The following is an 18826-nucleotide window of genomic DNA, read 5'->3' as shown; positions in this document are numbered from 1 at the left end:
ATGTAATAAATTCAAGCATGTTTTTCTCTTAAAGTGATTAGTAAACATGTTTCCTTTTTATATGTTTAACATTATTTCACTTTTTCCTTACAGTATCCTGGACTTCAGGAAAGAAGTGTTCTCTTCATGCATTCTAAAATAACAATGGTTCAGGTGTTCTAAACCACAAAGATATATTCCTTTGAATCAACCTAAAGCTGCAACTGAGTTAATGCCTTCCATATAACTTTTTAATTTTACATTGGGGTGTGTGTGTGTGAAACTTTAAAGATAGTCTCAAAGTGACACTATAATATTATGATTTATCAATTTGGAATTCTTTGTTTAATGTAATGAGGCCATTGGTGGCCATACATAAACTACTGTGGAGAAAATTGGAATGTTTATCAATGAGCTTTCCCGGATCCTTTACAGAGTGACTTGATCTATTGGTTTATTCTTTTAAAGTGTTCATTATTGGTTAGACAGTTTAGTAAATGGCATTTGTAAGATAAACTATTATCAGAATATTACCCTGCATCTAGCAAAAGCCTTTTTGTACTGCTGTTACTGGATTCTAGCATTTAAGTGACAGTATGGCCCTCTCATTTAATCAATGAGGAAACTGGGGACCAGAGATACTAGGTTACTGGCCAGTTTGATTAATTATACAGTTTAAACCAGAGCCTTAGGTCCCTGACTCTTTGGTCATTGGTATGTCCATGATGCTATACTGTGTATCATAGTTGAATATATTTACAATCTTTTAGAAGATGGTAATCAACCTAGACTAGATCTAGACTTTAATGGGTATGATTTTCTGCCTTAAGTAAACAGTTATTATTGTATACTGTGCATGATCATTATATTTATGAAACTGTCCAAAGGAGTCGAAAAATTTTTTTAATCTCATGATTTATTGCTCCTATAGTTTACTGGCTACACATTCTTTTATTCATCCATGTAAACACCATTTTAGACGTGTTTTTTATTTCTTCTCTGTTTCTTCACCTACCCACTTGTATCTTCCTCAAATTAGACAGTTCTCTGCCGTCAACCCATTTGTGACTCCCTATTTCTGTAATTAGCTGTTGTCAATGGAAGAAAGAATGAATTGCCCAAAAAAACATGTAAAGAAATCTTTTTTCAGTGTTTGTTAAGGGTCATGCCATCCCTTGTGGAAGTCTCTAGTCACATATGGTTATTTAAATTTTAATTAACCAAAATTAAAATTAAAAATCAAATTCTTCAGTCACTTTAGCCACATTATAAGTGCTCATTGGCCATAGGCAGCTAGTGGCTACCACATGAAATAGGGCAGATACAGGATATTTCCATCATTGCAGAAAGTTCTGTTGGGTAGTGCTGCTTAAGGGTATTATCTACCCCGTGAGAAACATATATATGTATGTATGTATACATATATATATACATACACATATACACTTTATTTTTTTATTCATTCACATATATACATATGAGTACATATGTATTCATAAGATTGTCTTGATATATTACACCTATATTTTAAAATTTTTCACTCTTTATCTTTAGTTATCTTTATTGGAGTATAACTTGCAAACAGTATGTACATTCATTTTAAGTGTATAGTTTAATGAGTTTTGACAAATATATACAGTTGTGTAACCTCTACCAAAATCAAGATAAAGCACATTTCCAGTACTTGAGCAGTTCCCTTTGCTGTGAGTCTACCCCCACTGCTAGCTCCATGGAACCAGTGGTCTGCTTTTTGTCAATATAGATTAGCCTCTTCTAGAATTTAATTCAAATAGAGTTATACATTTGCAATTTTTTCCGTGTTAGGCTTCTTTTGCTTAGTATAATGTCTTTTGAGGGTCATCCATATTGTTTACAGAAGTAGTTCCTTTTTATTGTTGAACAGTAATAGTCCATTGTATGTATGTATTTCAGTTTGTTTATCCATTTACCTGTTGAGTTGTGTTTAGCTTTTGGCTATTATGAATAAAACTGCTTATGAGTTTTCAAGTACAGTCTTTGTGTAGACATATGTTATCATTTCTGTTGAGTTAAATACCTGAGAGTGGAATCACTGGACGTATAATAATAAGTGCATATTTAACTTTATAAGAATTCACCAAACTGTTTGTCCCTGGTAACATGAGAGATTCAGTTGCCCCACATCATTACCAACACTTTGTATTGTCATTATTTTTAACATTAGCCATTCTTGTGGTCGTGTTACAGTATCTCCTTATGGTTTTATTTACATTTCCTTGATGATTAATTATGTTGAGTATCTTTTCAACTGCTCATTAGTTTTTTGTATATCTTTTGCCAAGTGTTCAGATTTTTTGTCTATTATTAATTGGGCTGTTTGTATTACTGAGTTATAAGACTTATTATATTCTGGGGATGCAAGTCCTCAGATATATTGTATATCTGTATTGGTATCTATCTAATATATTCTCCCAGTCTGTGGCTTGCCTAATTTTCTGAACAATTTCTTTAGAAAAACATAAGAGTTTTTAATTTTGATGAAGTCCAATTTATCAATTTTTTTCTTTTATGATTGTACTTTTTCTATATGAGAAATTTTATCCATCCCAAGGCTGTGAAGATTTTCTCCTCTGCTTTCTTATAGAATTTTTATAGTTTTATATTTTACATTTAAGTCTGTGCTCTACTTGGCATTAATTTTAGAGTGTGTCACAAGGTGAAGGTTGAGGTTCATTTTTTATCTATATGAACATTTGTTTAAAAGACTATTCCTTTCTTATTAAATTATTTTGGCAACTTTGTTGAATATTAATTGACATTATTTTATTGCCTGGAATTTTTTCTGAACTCATTTTTTTTTTTTCCTGTTGGTCTATATGTCTGTCCTTATACTAATACCACACTGTCTTGATAAGCTTTATGGTAAAAATTAAAATCAAGTACGGTTAAGTCCTATTGCTTTCTTCTGTTTCAAAATTGTTTAATCTATTTTAGTTCTTCTGCATTTCAGTATACATTTTAAAATTAGCTTGTTAGTTTCTACAGAAAGGCCTTCTGGGATTTTGATTAGGATTGTACTGAATCTATAAGTCACTTTGAGAAGTGACATCTTAAAAATATTGAGTCTTCAAGCTGTAACGTGGTATATTTCTCTACTTATCTAGACCTTCTTTAAGTTTTCACGGCAAAAACCACAGGTCTTTCATGTATTTTGTATTTTCATACCATAGGTTTTGCATATATTTGTTAAATTTAACACTGAGTATTTCATGGTTTTAGATGTTATGTCTTGTAAATCTTTAAGCATTTAAGAATGTTTTCAGTTAACGATTGCTAATATGTAGAAACACAATTGATTTTTGTATATTAAGCTTGAAGTCTGTGACCTTTCTAAACTCATTACATATAATTTTTTTTGTAGCTTTATTAGGATTTTCTATATAGATGTTCATGTCTGCTAATAGAGACAGTTTTACTTCTTCCTTTTCAATCTGAATGGCTTTTATTTATTTTTCTTGCCTTGTTGCATTAGTCAGAACTGCTAGTAAAATATTGACACAGTAAGAATGGGCATCCTCACTTTGTACCCAGTTTTAAAGAGTAAGCACTGAGTTTTCACCATTAAGTATATTGTTAGCTGTAGATTTTTCAAAGATACCCTTTATCAGGTTGAAGGAGTTCCCTTTCATACCTAGTTTTTTGAGAGTTTTTATCTTGAATGATCGTTGAATTTTGTCAGATGCTTTTTTTTTTTTCATTCCTTGACAGTCATATTGTGTTACTCTTTTTCTGTTAATATGATCAACTGCATTGATTCATTTTCAAATGTTAAAGCAGCCTTGCATTCCTTATATAAATCACTTGGTCATGGTGTTTAGATTTGGTTTTTGGTTTTTGGCTTTTTCCCCCCCCTTTCAATGTCTTTGATTTTGGTATCAGAGTAGTGCTGGCTTTGTAAAATGGGCTGGGAATTTTTCTTTCCTCTATTTTCTGAAACAGTCTGTAGAATCAGTATCATTTCTACTGTAAATGTCTGTAGAATTCACCAGTGAAGCCATCTGGGCCTGGAGTTTTCTTTGTGGGAATGTTTTAAATAGCAAGTTTAATTTCTTTGATAGATACAATGTGCATTATTGTGATTTATAAGAAATATGTATATTTGGTCATTCAGATGACCAAAATATATTTCTCAGAGATATTTGGTCTTCATCCATAGTTCCTGGCCCACAGCTCCCAAAACCCTTGGAATTTCCTGAATAATAAGAGCAATGGGAGCATCCTTTGTTATAATATTTGGTTTCTTGTCCTCAGTTCCCGAAAAACAAAAACAAAACCCCCAAAAAACTGCTTCAGAGCCATAAAATTTAAATGGTGTCTTGTTAATGAGACTTTAGTACCACAAGTGAGTTTATGTTAGTGAAAGTGACTTTTGCAAAACACCTAAGGATGGAGGCTGGTTGCCAGGAGAACTAACCACAGATAGAATCAGAATCAGAAACCCTGATTCTGGGGAGGAGAGAGGGGATAGAGGTTGAATCAATCACCAATGGCAAATGAGTTAATCAATCATGCCTATGTAATGAAGCCTCTGTAAAAACCAAAAAAAGGAGAGGGTTCTGAGAGCTTCCACATTAGGGAACCAGTATGCTTCCATGTGCCATTGTGCCGGACCATGAGCTCTACAAGGATGGAAGCTCCCTTTTTCAGACCTTGCCTTATGTATCTCTTCATCTGGTTGTTGGTTTGTATCCTTTAATATTGTTCGTAATAAATCTGTCACTAGTGAGTAAATGGGTTTTCCTGAGTTCTGTGGGCCATTCTAGCAAATTAACTGAACCCAAGGAGGGAGTCGTGGGAACCTCTGATTTATAGCCAATTGATGAGAAGTACTGGTAATAAGCTGGGCTTGTGACTGGCCTCTGAAGTGGAAGGCAGTTTTGTGGGACTGAGCCCTTTACTTGTGGAATCTGATTCTATGTCTGCTAGTAGTGTCAGAGTTGAGACACCAGGAGGGTGTCTGAGAATTGATTGTGTGGGGAACAATATGCACACTGGAATTGGGTCCAGGAACCCTTTCAAAAGGCTACTCAGATTTCCTATTGCTGTTGTGCATTTTTTCCCCCTTTGAGGGAATTTGTCCATATCCTCTAAGTTGTTGAATGTATGGATATAAAGTTGTTCATCATATTCCCTTATCCTTTTTTTTAAAAATAAATTTATTTATTTATTTTTAGGGTCTTCGTTGCTTCACGCGGGCTTTCTCTAGTTGCAGTGAGCGGGGTGGGGGGGATACTCTTCATTGTGCGCGGGCTTCTCACTGTGGTGGCTTCTCTTGTTGCGGAGCATGGATTCTAGGCATGGGCTTCAGTAGTTGTGGAACACAGGCTCATTAGTTGTGGCTCACGGGCTCAGTGTTGTAGCTCACAGGCTCTAGAGCGCAGGCTCAGTAGTTGTTCACAGGCTTAGTTGCTCCATGACATGTGGGATCTTCTCAGACCAGGGCTCAAACCCATGTACCCTGTACTAGCAGGCGGATTCTTCACCACTGTGCCACCAGGGAAGCCCCTTCCCTTATCCTCTTAACATCTGTAAGATTGGTAGTGATATTCCCACTTTCAAAGAACTGGGTATTGGTTTTATTGCTTTTTATCGATTACCATATTTGTTTTCGATGTCATTGGTTTCTACTCTTTTTTTGTTTACTTTGGGTTTACTTTGTTCTTTTCTATCTTCCTAAGATTGTAGTTTAGATCATTGTGAGATGGGATTATATATGAGCAAGATTGGCCATGAGTTGATAACTGTTAAATGTGGGCAGTGGGTACGTGGAGCATTATTTCATTATACTATTTTTTAATTTATGTATATATTTGACATATTATATAACTTTAAAAATTACATAAAGCAAATGAATCTAACTCCATAGTAAATTTTTTTCACATTTATATGCCTATTGACATTTATTTTTTACCTGGTAGTTTCTGTTTTGCGAATTGGTAAGCTACTTTTAGGATGGCTCCACTGAATTCCTCAATAATTAGGACAATATACCTTTCGGTGGTTCTTCATATTTGTGGGGAGGGAAGAAAAGTGACATGAATCTTGGTGCTATAAACTCTTGAAGAAATTGAGATATTTCACAAACAATGGGGAAAAGAATGAGCAGTAAGTCAATGTTTATGGAAAAACAAATTGATACATATTTAATAACAGCAGTATAGTATCAACAATTATCCATCCCGTGATAGTTCCTACAAAGACAAATTTGGTTAACCAAAATATCTGAAGTAATAATGATAAAATTGTAACATTCATTTAGTGTAGTTCATAGGTAACAGATATTTTTGTTGTGTTGTATACAAATTTATTGTGTTCTCCACCTTCCTCCTTACAAAAAAAGATATTTTCCATTACATTGCCTTTTAAGTATAATGGTCTTAATGTACCTTTGTACGTGTAGGTGTTAAGAGAAAAATATATGCACAATGCTCTACATATTTTCTTTAGGAGTAGACTTGTGCATATCACATAGCTTCTTCCATACATTTTTTTTTTAATGTTTTGTATTGTTTTGTCTTGCCTTGTTTTTTTTTTTTTTTTTTTTTTGTCGTTCTTATACTGGAGCTTTTTGTTGGTGACCCAAACTGATATGGCACATTTGTAACTTATTTTTACTTAAGGGTAACATTGATTTTTAGTCAAATACATAAATGTACCCATTTCTATTGATTCATTTGGTGTCAGTAAGTTCACATGCTAGTGTTGGGCTGAAGTGTGTTTCTCATTCCCACTCAGTCATCCATATCTACCCACCAAAATAATAATAACAACAGTGAAGATACATTTTATGCTGCTTTTGTGCTCAAAGAGTTGGAAAGAGTGGCTTTTGTTTCTTTGCTTTGCTTTAAAAATAAACCTCTGTCCATAAACATGGGTAGATTTTCATTCTGTTTTATTCCCATTTGCTGGGGATTCATTGATAGAAGAGTAGAGAAATGCAGATTGCTTAGGCAGAGAGAAGGGTAGGAAAGGGATCTTATAATTTATTCTAATACAAATATAGGTACCTCATTTTTTTTTGAGTGAATGGATTTCAGGAACTTTGCTTTGCTTCTGTGAAACCATTGTATTGGATTGCTTGATCTGATTGTGTCCTGAACTTGAAACTTTGACCACACCTTTCCATTTAATGTCATTTTAAAATGATAGTCAGTAACTGTAAGGCATAACCAATGGTTGCCTTGATTAATATTAGCTAAAGTTCTAGATCATACCCATATATCGTCCTACTGGTATCAAGGAGTGAAGGACTATTTAAAATAGTTCTGCTATAGCACTAGAGCAAGTTAATATTTTCTAGGGCTTCAAGTGTTATAGTGATAAACCTGGACTCTTTCTGTTTAACTTGAACAGTCTTATTTGCAGTGTCAAAGGAATTGCTGTATATGCTGCAACAGAAGTAATACAATGTTGTGTGATGGGATAAGAAATAAAATTGTACGTCAGACAGAGAGCAGCTACCATAGTCAGATATACCTTACAAATATTCCCTGAGAAGCAAGACAACTTAGTTTTTCCAGGGTTTAAATCCCATTTAGCTATATAGCCCTGAGTAAATGATACATTCTCTGTGCCCCATTTTTCTCATCTGTAAAGTGAAAATAACACCTACCTCACGGAGTTGCTATGAGATATAAATGAGTTAGTTTAAATGTTGATTTCCATACGTTCTCTGTTATGGTAGCATAATGGTAGAGTCCATTCTTTATTTGTCTTGTGTATCTAACCACTATGTGCTGTGCAGGGAATGTATATAGTAAATATAGTTGAATGAAGATAAGAGTGAGATCTAATATGAAAAATACATATCCAATATTCTGTTTTGGAATAAAATCAACTTCCATTGTAATGTAGTTGGAATTCATTGCTATTTGTTTGATTTATTTGAAAGTGTTTTTTTAGTGTTTCAGAAACTTCTTTTCAGTAGATAAGCAGAATAGCTGTTATAAACGTGTACTTAGTATCTCACCTCTTTCCCTTCTTTTTTTTTTTTTTTTTTTTTGGTGTGGTGGTGGTGGAAATAGTGCCTCAGTGTGTTTGGAGAATAAATGTGGATATCCCTGAAGAAGCTAATCAGAATCTTTCATTCAGTGCTGCTGAGCGATGGTGGGAACAGACAGATTTGACCAAACTAATCATATCAAACAATAAACTTCAGTCACTTACTGATGACCTCCGACTCCTTCCTGCACTGACTGTTCTTGATGTAAGTTGACTGATTATAAATATGGATCTTCGTCTGAAGAGACTCTAAAGCTAAATTTAGGCTTTGAGAAATAGAAGACCCATGTTCAGTCGGTAGAGTGCAAGGAAGAATAACAAATTACTGTGTTCGGCATAGCATAATGGTTGAGTGCAGAGTCAGAACATCAGGCTTCAGATTTTGACTCTGCCACTTGATAGCTGTGTGATCTCGGGAAGGTTACCTCTTTGTGCTTCAGTTTCCACGTTTATAAACCGAGACTGGTACTACTACCTGTTTTTAAAAATTGTTCTTTGAATTAAATGAGTTAATGCATACAGACAGAATTGGTATTTAACAAGTGGTTGCTGCTGCTCGTCTTTTTTTTTATTGCTATTTTTTTTTTTTTTTCCTGCGGTTCGCGGGCCTCTCACTGTTGTGGCCTCTCCCGTTGCGGAGGCTCCGGACGCGCAGGCTCAGCGGCCATGGCTCACGGGCCCAGCTGCTCCGTGGCATGTGGGATCTTCCCGGACCGGGGCACTAACCCGTGTCCCCTACATCGGCAGGTGGGCTCCCAACCACTGCGCCACCAGGGAAGCCCTATTGCTATTATTTTTATCATCATTATTATTGTAGGTGTTAAAGCAAGTATTTAATATTGTTTTGTTTTTGGGTTTTTTTTTGTTATTTTGGGGGTTTTTTTTGGTAACTTACCTCCAATACTGACTTGAATTATTGGGCTTAAATTTTTGTGTGTTTATTCACGGACTGTGTTTCTTTGTGTGTGTGTGTGGTACGCAGGCCTCTCACTGCTGTGGCCTCTCCCGTTGCGGAGCACAGGCTCCAGACGCGCAGGCTCAGCGGCCACGGCCCACAGGCCCAGCCGCTCCGCGGCACGCGGGATCCTCCTGGACCGGGGCACGAACCCGCGTCCCCTAGCATCGTTAGGCGGACTCGCAACCACTGCGCCACCAGGGAAGCCCAGGGACTATGTTTTTAATCCCTAGTTGCCATGTCATGAGTAGTTTATTTCATAATCTACAGACTTCTGATATACTTTACTTAGGATCATCAAAAATCTTCCATTTCATGTCTGAAAAAGTTGGATGTAGTCAGATTTCTAGAGAAGTTTTTATTTTCTTCATTTGTTAAATGAATGAATTGGCATAAGTGTTCTCTTAAAGGTTCCTTGTACCTTGAAAGCAATATTATTCTGTAAGAACATGAGAGAAGTCTTCCTCCTCATTTATTTTTTGTAAATGTTGACATAAATCATACCATCAGAGGGCTGTTAGTTTCTGACCTTGTCATCTCTCATTTGAGATTGAAGTTCCACTCAGTGAGGGGAAGTTTTGTTTTTTTTTTTAACTGTAGTATTTTAAAATTGATCTCTTATCACTTCATGATTTATTAGCAGCAGTTTGGTCAATTTCAAACTCCAAACTCCTTTTTCTTTTCTATACTCAAAACAAATTACCAATAGCCCAGCTATGCTTTTGAGCTAGAATAACGAGACTATCATCAGAGAATATTGTACAATAGCAAAGCTCATGGTTAATTATAAGACTAAGATATTGACTGTGTCTTTTAATAACTTTTAGATACATGATAATCAGCTGACATCCCTTCCTTCTGCTATAAGAGAATTAGAAAATCTTCAGAAACTTAATGTCAGGTAAAATTTAAACTTATTTCAGTATTGCTAGTATAAGGGTGTAAATCTAACATTCTTTAAAATTTTTTTCAAACACTTTTTCTAGCATGTAAAAAATGTTTTGTATTATCTCAGAAAGTGATTAAGCAGAATAATAATTTTAAGTTTTATTTCTCAGATTATTTTATTTTTTGTTTTAGAATTGCCTGCATGTTTTCTGGTTTTACAAATTTAAGGCCAGTTGATTTTTTTTAAATACTTTTTATTTTTATGAAATAATTTTTAGTAGTTATAATGAGGAAAATTTCATGTTTTCGATATTAGTAGTTTTTAAACTTTTCTGAGGACTCCTGGGATTCCATGGGTATGCGTCTGGTTCTCACTGATAGGTACATGGGAAGCCAGGTGGCTAAGGCCCTAGCTAACTCTGTTCGCCCTTCAGTACACACTCAGACTTTCAAGAAAAATAACTGCCTTATATGTTATATATACACAGGGGGAAAGGGATTAGGGAAGATTTAATTTAGGAGAAAAAAATGAAAAAGTTTAAGTGTTCAAAACATAGTTTGAAAAGTTGGGGCTTATAAAATAGATATAAATCTATCTATCACAGCATGATAAAGTTGCAGTTTTCTGGAGTTAACTGGTTTGAGGGAGAACAGTTCCTTAAATAACAGTCCTTATTTGGTGAAAAATAAGACTGGAGTTGCATATTGCATTCATCTGGACATGCCAGGCCCTCAAACAGAAATAGCTATTTTTGTCTTGAGTACTACGTTGAAACCTAATCCCCATGTAAAATGTGACTTCATGTAGTGTATGTATGTGCACATCTTTGTCAAAATTCTAAGCCTCATATGCAGTGTAAAAATTATAGCCCAATGTTTTCATTTATATGTAAAATCAAGTTGATTAAAAGGAACCAATCAAAAGTTCACAAATTATATGTTTGGTTAAAAATCTTTATTTCTTTGAAACTCTCAATTTGATTACTTTAGATTACTGTCATTTTAATGGGTGTGTACTTTTAGGATGTAAAGTTTGTAAGTACTTAAAATTAGTAACCTTACTTCATTTTTTTTAATGAGCCCAGGTAGTCGATTAGCAAAAATGCCTTTATAAATATTTATTGTGTTGTCACCAAATTGTTCAGCATTTGTTTTATCAATCAATAGCCATAACAATCTGAAAATACTCCCTGAAGAAATTACAAATCTAAGAAACCTGAAGGGCCTATATCTCCAGCATAATGAACTAACTTGCATACCAAGGGGATTTGAACAACTTTCCAACTTAGAAGATTTAGTAAGTTTTGATTTTGCATTTATATAATTTGGGGCTGGTGGGATTTCTTATTAGGCTGAAAAATTGGATATATGATTGCAATCATGGTTACATGGGCAGCTGATTGTATGACTAGATTATCAGAAACAGTGAATTGCAATTAGAATGCTAAATTAGTAATTGTAAATTTGATTTTCTTATGTTTTTCTTATGAAGGAAATCACCTTAGATTTTAATTTAGGAATAGCGTTTGGGAAGGGAGCCATTGAGGATGACTTTGTTATTCAGAGGCTTTTATGGTTTAGCAAAATAGAGGAAAGGTGTTTTTAGCGTATACCAATTCCCTTTTTTTATCTCCATTTTCATTTCCTCCTCTGTAGCCCTTATGGCTCTTTTGTCCTCTGAGTGTCCAGATAATGCCTTCAGGGCCTGTTTATTCTACACTAGTTTTCAAAATGGCCATATTTCTTGGTAAAAAATTTTATTCTATCCATTTCACATCTTAAATAGAGATAACCATAAAGCAATGCAAGTATTATTTTAGTCATATTAAGAATAATACAAACAATAGGCACTTTGCTATACCTATAGCATATTACTATATTTGCTATACATACAGTATATTACATATTACTTTGCTATACACATAGCAAAGTAGATAGTTTTATCCCCATTACAGATAAGAAACTAAGACTTGTAAAAAAAAAAAAAAAAGTAACTTATCCAAAGTCATATAACTAATATGTAAAGAATTTAGGAATTTAACATAAAATAATCTGACTTCAGAGTGTATCCTTTTTTTTGTTCCTCCACTTTACCACGGAAGAAGATTCTACTGTAAGGTATCCTATCTGAAAGACTTCAGTTGTATTCGATCAGATGTTCTAATATAAATCTCTACTCCACATAGTTATTTCATGTTACATTCTTGTTCTAGTCACAATTACATGTTTTGAAAAACTCATTAGTCATTTTAACCTTAAAGTTTATTTTTTGTTCAAGGAAAAATTGCTTCTTTTACTTATTTTTTCTTGATATTTCACCCATCTGCACCAGTGTTTGAAATCAAAATACATACTCTCTTCAACCATTTCTTCAGTAGCTCTTTGTTTTTCAATCTGATCAGATTGGAAATAAGGTTTGGAAAGTAAAAGGCATAGGTAGGTGAAATGAGTGGTAAAGGAAGGAGCCATCAGATTTCCTCATAAAATTTGCTGGTAAAAGATAGCAATTGATTTAAAAAGGAAAAAAACAAAAGCCTAGTAGAAAGCTTAAAAGGAAACCTAATAAACTTTCTTTATGGGTTCCCAGATAGTCACTGCATAATGAAAGGATGCTTCAGCTGAGAACTGTGTTCTTAGGGACTCATTATCAAATAAATCATAAATGTGAGCAACAATATATTAAAACATTAAAAGTATAAGATCTATAATAATTTAAGCCAATAATATTTCTTAAAGTTATATAAAAACTGCTTAACACAATGGTACTAAATAAATAATGAAGAAATGACTTAGCATAAGTAATGATTAATTTATATGCACTGTACTTATTTTGTATCTAATTTAGTCATTAACTGCAGTAATTAAATATTTATTAGCAATTCTGTTGTTGTTTTGGGTTCTTTAAAACTTCTTAGGAATTTGTGAATCTTTTCTTTATCAGAAACTTTTTTTTATTTTTAGCTTTTGATATTGGAATAATTTTAGATTTACAGAAAAGTTGTAAAGATAGTACAGAGAGATCCCATATACCCTTCACCCACCTTAATGGGTGAACAATTTTTTTTTTTTTTTTTTTTTTTTTGCGGTACGCGGGCATCTCACTGCTGTGGCCTCTCCCATTGTGGAGCACAGGCTCCGGATGCACAGGCTCAGCAGCCATGGCCCACGGGCCCAGCCGCTCCGCGGCATGTGGGATCTTCCCAAACCGGGGGACAAACCCATGTCCCCTGCATCGGCAGGCAGACTCTCAACCACTGCGCCACCAGGGAAGCCCTAATGGGCGAACATTTTACTTAACTATGGGATATTTGTAAAAACTAAGAAATTAACATTTTTGCAATATTGCTAAGTAAACTACAAATTTTATATTTTCCCAGTTTTTCCACTAATGTCCGTTTTTTTGTTCCAGGATCCAATCCAGAATACTACATTGCATTTAGTGTCAGTAACTTTTGATATTACTAAATATTTATTTATTAGTAATCTGTTGATTCTTAGAGTATTTGGGTTGTATATTATTATATTGATGTTGTAGATTATGATAATATGTTATTTTCTGTTATTATAATAACAGTATGTTTTAAAAAATACACTGATCTAGCATTTTTCCTTTTTCTATCTTAATTTATTTGGAGTTACAGTTGTTTAACATTAGACTAAATCATAGTCTTCAGAGAACAGTTCCTTTAAGTCATTTTTTTCTTATTCATTGTTGCCACTTGACGTACCTAACAGTTTGATGATAGCTGGTGTAGTACTTATATCTGATTTGAATGTTGTAAGAGGAATACCTGATTCATAACATTGTCTTTTAAAGGGAGTTTCAAAAAAATATTCTGTCATAAAAGACAAAACAGAAACAAAGACTTAAAGCAACATCAAGGTATAGAGATTAATTAGGCAAGCTTGAATGAGTGAAAACTAGAGAGTAGAGTAGACTTCTGTACTTAGTTAAAGCAGACTTGCTGAGGTCAGCAGAACCAAGATGGAATATTTTTTTCCTCCCAAATTAAAATGGCCATTTTTTTTCAGCTTACTTTTTTTTCCTTCCAAGAATTTTTCTTTCTTGCAAAGGTGTTTTTCATTTCATATTACAGTTTAACCGTACAGTTTGCCTGATTTATCATAGGTACTCAACAAATATTGGATGAAAAAATAGATTTTTTTTTTGAAAACATGATAACATGGTACAGCATGACTTAATATTAACAGAAACCTTTGTGTAAAATATTTTTGAAGTCAGAATTCATTTTAATTCCTCTCTGCTACATTATTAGGCACATAGTAGGCCCACAGAGTATATTGAGGTAATGAATGATGATCTGTGAAATTGTCAGTGAATGAGAGTTACAAAACATATCATCTGTAAATAGTTTTTTTAATGTTGCAATGCCCTTAAAATTCTGAAACTCCCCTTAGGGATCCTTTCTTTTTTTATTTACTTGTTCATTCATTCACTTTGTCTTTCTCTTTTTAAAGGATCTTTCGAACAATCATCTTACAACTGTTCCTGCTAGTTTTGCATCTCTGTCCAGCCTGCTGCAACTCAATCTTTCCAGTAATCAACTGAAGAGTTTGCCTGCAGAAATAAGTGGAATGAAAAGTAAATCTTCTCTATTTTAAAAAATAAAAAAAATTTGAAGTTGGTGCAACTTACATTTAAAAAAATATATTTTTTATAGTTAGTTACAGAGAAGTAAAATAATAGATTTTATGGTGGTAAATGCAAACAATAACAACTAGTCAGATTTTCTCCAGGCCATTGTAGTCTAGCAACTTTGTAAAGAATTACCACCAGGGGACTTCCCTGATGGTCCAGTGGGTAAGACTCTGTGCTCCCAATGCAGGGGGCCCGGGTTCAATCCCTGGTGGGGGACCTAGATCCTGCATGCATGCCGCAACTAAGAGTTCACATGCCGCAACTAAGAAGTCCGCATGCTGCAACTAAGAGTCCGCATGCCACAACTAAGATCCTGTGTGCCACAACTAAGACTCGGTGCAGCCTAAATAAATACATAAATAAATAAGTAATAAAACAAAACAATAAAAAAAAGAATTACTGCCCGAACAATACTTTGGCATATCAAAAGGAGAAAAAATAAGATTATAAATTGTGGTAATATTGTATACCTGAGAAATTGATTAAGGTTTTGAGCTATTCTATCTCTTCATTCATTTTATTCAACATTTACGAAGAGGTCATTCCCCTTTCCTAGGTGATGCCACCTATGGTACATGGTTATGTTATAGCTGTATCCTCCTTGAAGTCCATAAGTAATAATGTCAAGAGATAGTCTAGTTTTGCCCAAATTGTCAATTCTTTTTTTAAAAAAAGTTAAAATTGAGTGGTTCCATTAAAGTTTACCATTGAACCATTATATTTGGTGTATTGTAGAACTAATATTAAGGGATAAAAAAACTGAAGGTACATTTCAGTACCTTTTAAGTAAGTATACTTAATCATGCTAGAATTCTTGATTTAGAGTCCAAAATCTTCATAGTGATTTTTTTTTTTTTGTCTAAAGGCAAACTATTATTATTTCTTAGTTGATGACCACACTGTGTCAGCTATAGACCTTACTAGTCATTTTTGCTAATCATATATGAACCTTTTCATTTTTTTAAACCTCCCTTTTGTGGAGGAAGTCATAGATGTGATTTCGTACAGTTGATTACAGATTATTTTGCAGTGAACTTGTACAATTGTGCTGTTTGACTTTTTAAAAAATTAATGTATAATTGACTAACAATATTATATTATTTCAGGTGTATAAGATAGTGATATTTTTATACATTACAAAATGATCACTGCTGTTTTACTTTAGATTAATGGTTATTTGTAATTTATAACAGGAATGCATAAATTAAATCTGCCATAAATTGAATTGACATTTCAGGGGAGCCTTTAGTTGTGATACCAGTAGTTGACTCTGCTTGCCTTTGCCATTTTCAATAAAGGTATCAGAAAGTAGAGCTAAACATAAAATATGATATCTGGAGTGCATATGTAAGCATTTTTTTTTCACAAATTGAGTAGAAATATTGAGAGAGAGGAGCAAATATTGAAGTCAATAGAAAAATACTTTGAACTTACAGCAGTTTTTCTAATATACTATATAATTATGCTCAGATGCTTTCTGTCCTTCAGCCATGACAATGATACTTTTAAGCTATCAGCAGTAGGACATTTAGTTATTATTTCACTATTCATGATGAGATTCCAAGAACAGTATCTAACATTTGCATGGTTCTTTGTAACTCAGAATACTTTTAAATATATTATTTTGCTGCCACAATAGTTCTACAAGTTAGTAGGGATGCATATTATTTACATTTTAAAGATTCAGAAAAAAAGAAAAAAAAAGATTCAGAAACCTAGGCTTAGAAATTATGTAGTAAATTGTAGAGCCAGCGTTTGCATCTTCTTACTCCATCCCCATTGCTCTTTTTCACTTTTACTATTCATATTTTTAAATTTATTTTTTATTGAAGTGTCATTGATTTACAATGTTGTGTTAATTTCTGCTGTACAGCAAAGTGATTCAGTTATACATATATAAACAATCTATTTTTTTTTAAAATAGATCTTTACTGGAGTATAATTGCTTCACAATACTGTGTTAGTTTCTGTTGTACACCAAAGTGAATCAGCCATATGCATACATATGTCCCCATATCCCCTCCCTCTTGAGCCTCCCTCCCATCCTCCCTATTCCACCCCTCTAGGTCATCACAGAGCACCAAGCTGATCTCCCTGTGCCATGCTACTGCTTCCCACCAGCTAACTATTTTACATTTGGTAGTGTATGTAAGTCGATGCTACTCTCACTTCACCCCAGCTTCCCCCTCCCACCCCGTGTCCTCAAGTCCATTCTCTATGTCTACGTCTTTATTCCTGCCCTGCAACTAGGTTCATCAGAACCAATTTTTTTTTTTTTTAGATTCCATATATATGCGTTAGCGTACGGTATTTGTTTTTATCTTTCTGACTTACTTCACTCTGTAGGACAGAGTCCATCCACCTCACTTTCTTCTATGTACTGCTTCTATTCTCAATCAGTGCTCTTAGATGGAAACACTTGTGAAAGCTAGTTTCTAAATTTAAAACAAACTTGTTTTATAGAGTTTATTGGATCTAAGGTAGATCAGATTGTGACATTTTTCTCAGTGATCTAGCCAAATAATACATAAATTATTATAAGTTGAAAGTAGTACTATTAAATTTGTTTTGGAAAGCAGTTAACTTCTTTAAACAATGAAAGAAGTAGTCTAAGGCAGTACATCAATTCAGTCTTGAATTATGTTAAAATTGACAGGCTCAAAGTACAGGAAAAAAAAGTTGTAAAATGCATATTGCCTATTCAAACTATAAGGTTGAGAATATATAGTGGAAAATATATAGGCCATTGTAAGTGGAAGAATCTGTAATATGGATTAGGGAGAAAACTGCTTATTAAAGTCTTAAGAGAAAGAAGACCTTTACTTTTTTTCCATTTTTGTTTTCTGTTCTGCCTTTTAAGAAAGATCCAGGAGGTGAGAGAGATGCTGCAAGTGAGAACATTCTTCTTGAGCTATCTTATACCTTCTTATCAAGAGTGTTAGCTAAGGTGTTAGCAAAAGAATGTAACTTAAAAAAAATTAGAAGAAGAAAGGAAGGAAAGAAGACAGGGAGAGAGGCAGTATGAGTAGATGAAAGAATAAGAGGGAATACATAGAAATCCATGGGTTTTTGACAGAACATCAGTTGCCTATTTTAAATACAGATGTGTCTAAGCTACTACTGGCCAGAGTTACTTGACATTCTTTCATACGAGTAGTATGCATGTATGTTTACCTTAAACTTTTTCTTTTTAAAGATGTATAATTACTGAGGGAAATAATGTCATAGTATATAGTTTATATATTTTACCATACTTTAAAGGAGTACTAGAGTACTTTGTTTTTTAAATCTTTACAAAGATGACCTGAACTATTATTAAACATTGATTTTAATATCATTGTTTCTCTTTAATTATAACTAAATAAAAACATTTTTAGTTTACATTTATGTAATTCAGTGGTATTCTAGGATTCTTGATTATTATAGCAGTATAGAATATCACAGGTTTGTAAGTCCTCATGATTACTTACACATTCTTTGAATGTATATACAATTATAAACCAGTATTTTTTCTCTATTAAAATATCTTTGTGTTTCACTAAACATACATTACAGGATTAAAGCATTTGGATTGTAATTCAAATCTCTTGGAAACTATACCTTCTGAATTGGCTAGCATGGAATCACTAGAATTGCTTTATTTGCGGAGGAATAAATTACGTTTTCTACCGGAATTTTCTTCTTGTAAATTATTAAAGGTACTATTTAGTTGATTATTAAATAACTATACATTTTCTGAAAGTTAATCATGAAAATGAAATTTTAAACGTATTTTACATTGAGAATATGTATTAGTTATGTATTATTTTTTCCTATATTCCTGTTTTTCAGAATTTTAATGATTAAATATATTAATGGTATTGTCAATAATAGATTTTTTTTAAAAAGCAGTAATCAATTTTAAAAATAAGAATTTGTCCATTTCATCTGGAGAGTAGTTTATAACTGGAGAAGTAGTAGATGATGAGGCTTACAAAGTAAGTTGGGACCATAGTGCAGGAAACCTGGAATACCAGGAATGAATACGTATCTAATTCTATAAGTTGCCAACTCATGTTTACCTCATCATAAAGTCTGTTTAAAATTAATTACTTTTTTTGGTATTAAGTATATAGCATTAACATTGTATTTAAATTTGCTATGCTTTGCTTTTCTGTATGTATACTTTTATGCATTAGTGTTGTTTGTTTTGTTTTTTGTTTGTTTTTCTGAGTATAGTTGCTTTACAATGTTGTGCTCCTTTCTGCTGTACAGCGAAGTGAGTCAGCTATATGTGTGCATATATCTGCTCCCTCTTGGACCTC

General features: G+C 33.5%; 1 protein-coding gene across 1 annotated transcript in view; it reads left to right on the top strand.

The window, feature by feature from the left end:
- The window catches only part of LRRC40 (leucine rich repeat containing 40), a 56219-nt gene that overhangs the window by 11727 nt on the left and 25666 nt on the right, over positions 1-18826 (top strand). The window contains exons 2-6 of the mRNA XM_065889416.1: positions 8043-8224; positions 9802-9875; positions 11030-11159; positions 14342-14465; positions 18078-18220. Of these exons, the coding sequence (XP_065745488.1) occupies positions 8043-8224; positions 9802-9875; positions 11030-11159; positions 14342-14465; positions 18078-18220 (653 nt within the window). The remainder of the gene's footprint in view (positions 1-8042; positions 8225-9801; positions 9876-11029; positions 11160-14341; positions 14466-18077; positions 18221-18826) is intronic.

Source organism: Phocoena phocoena, chromosome 1 (genome assembly GCF_963924675.1).
Source record: "Phocoena phocoena chromosome 1, mPhoPho1.1, whole genome shotgun sequence".
Taxonomy (NCBI): domain Eukaryota; kingdom Metazoa; phylum Chordata; class Mammalia; order Artiodactyla; family Phocoenidae; genus Phocoena; species Phocoena phocoena.
This window is presented reverse-complemented; position numbering and strand designations above follow the sequence as displayed.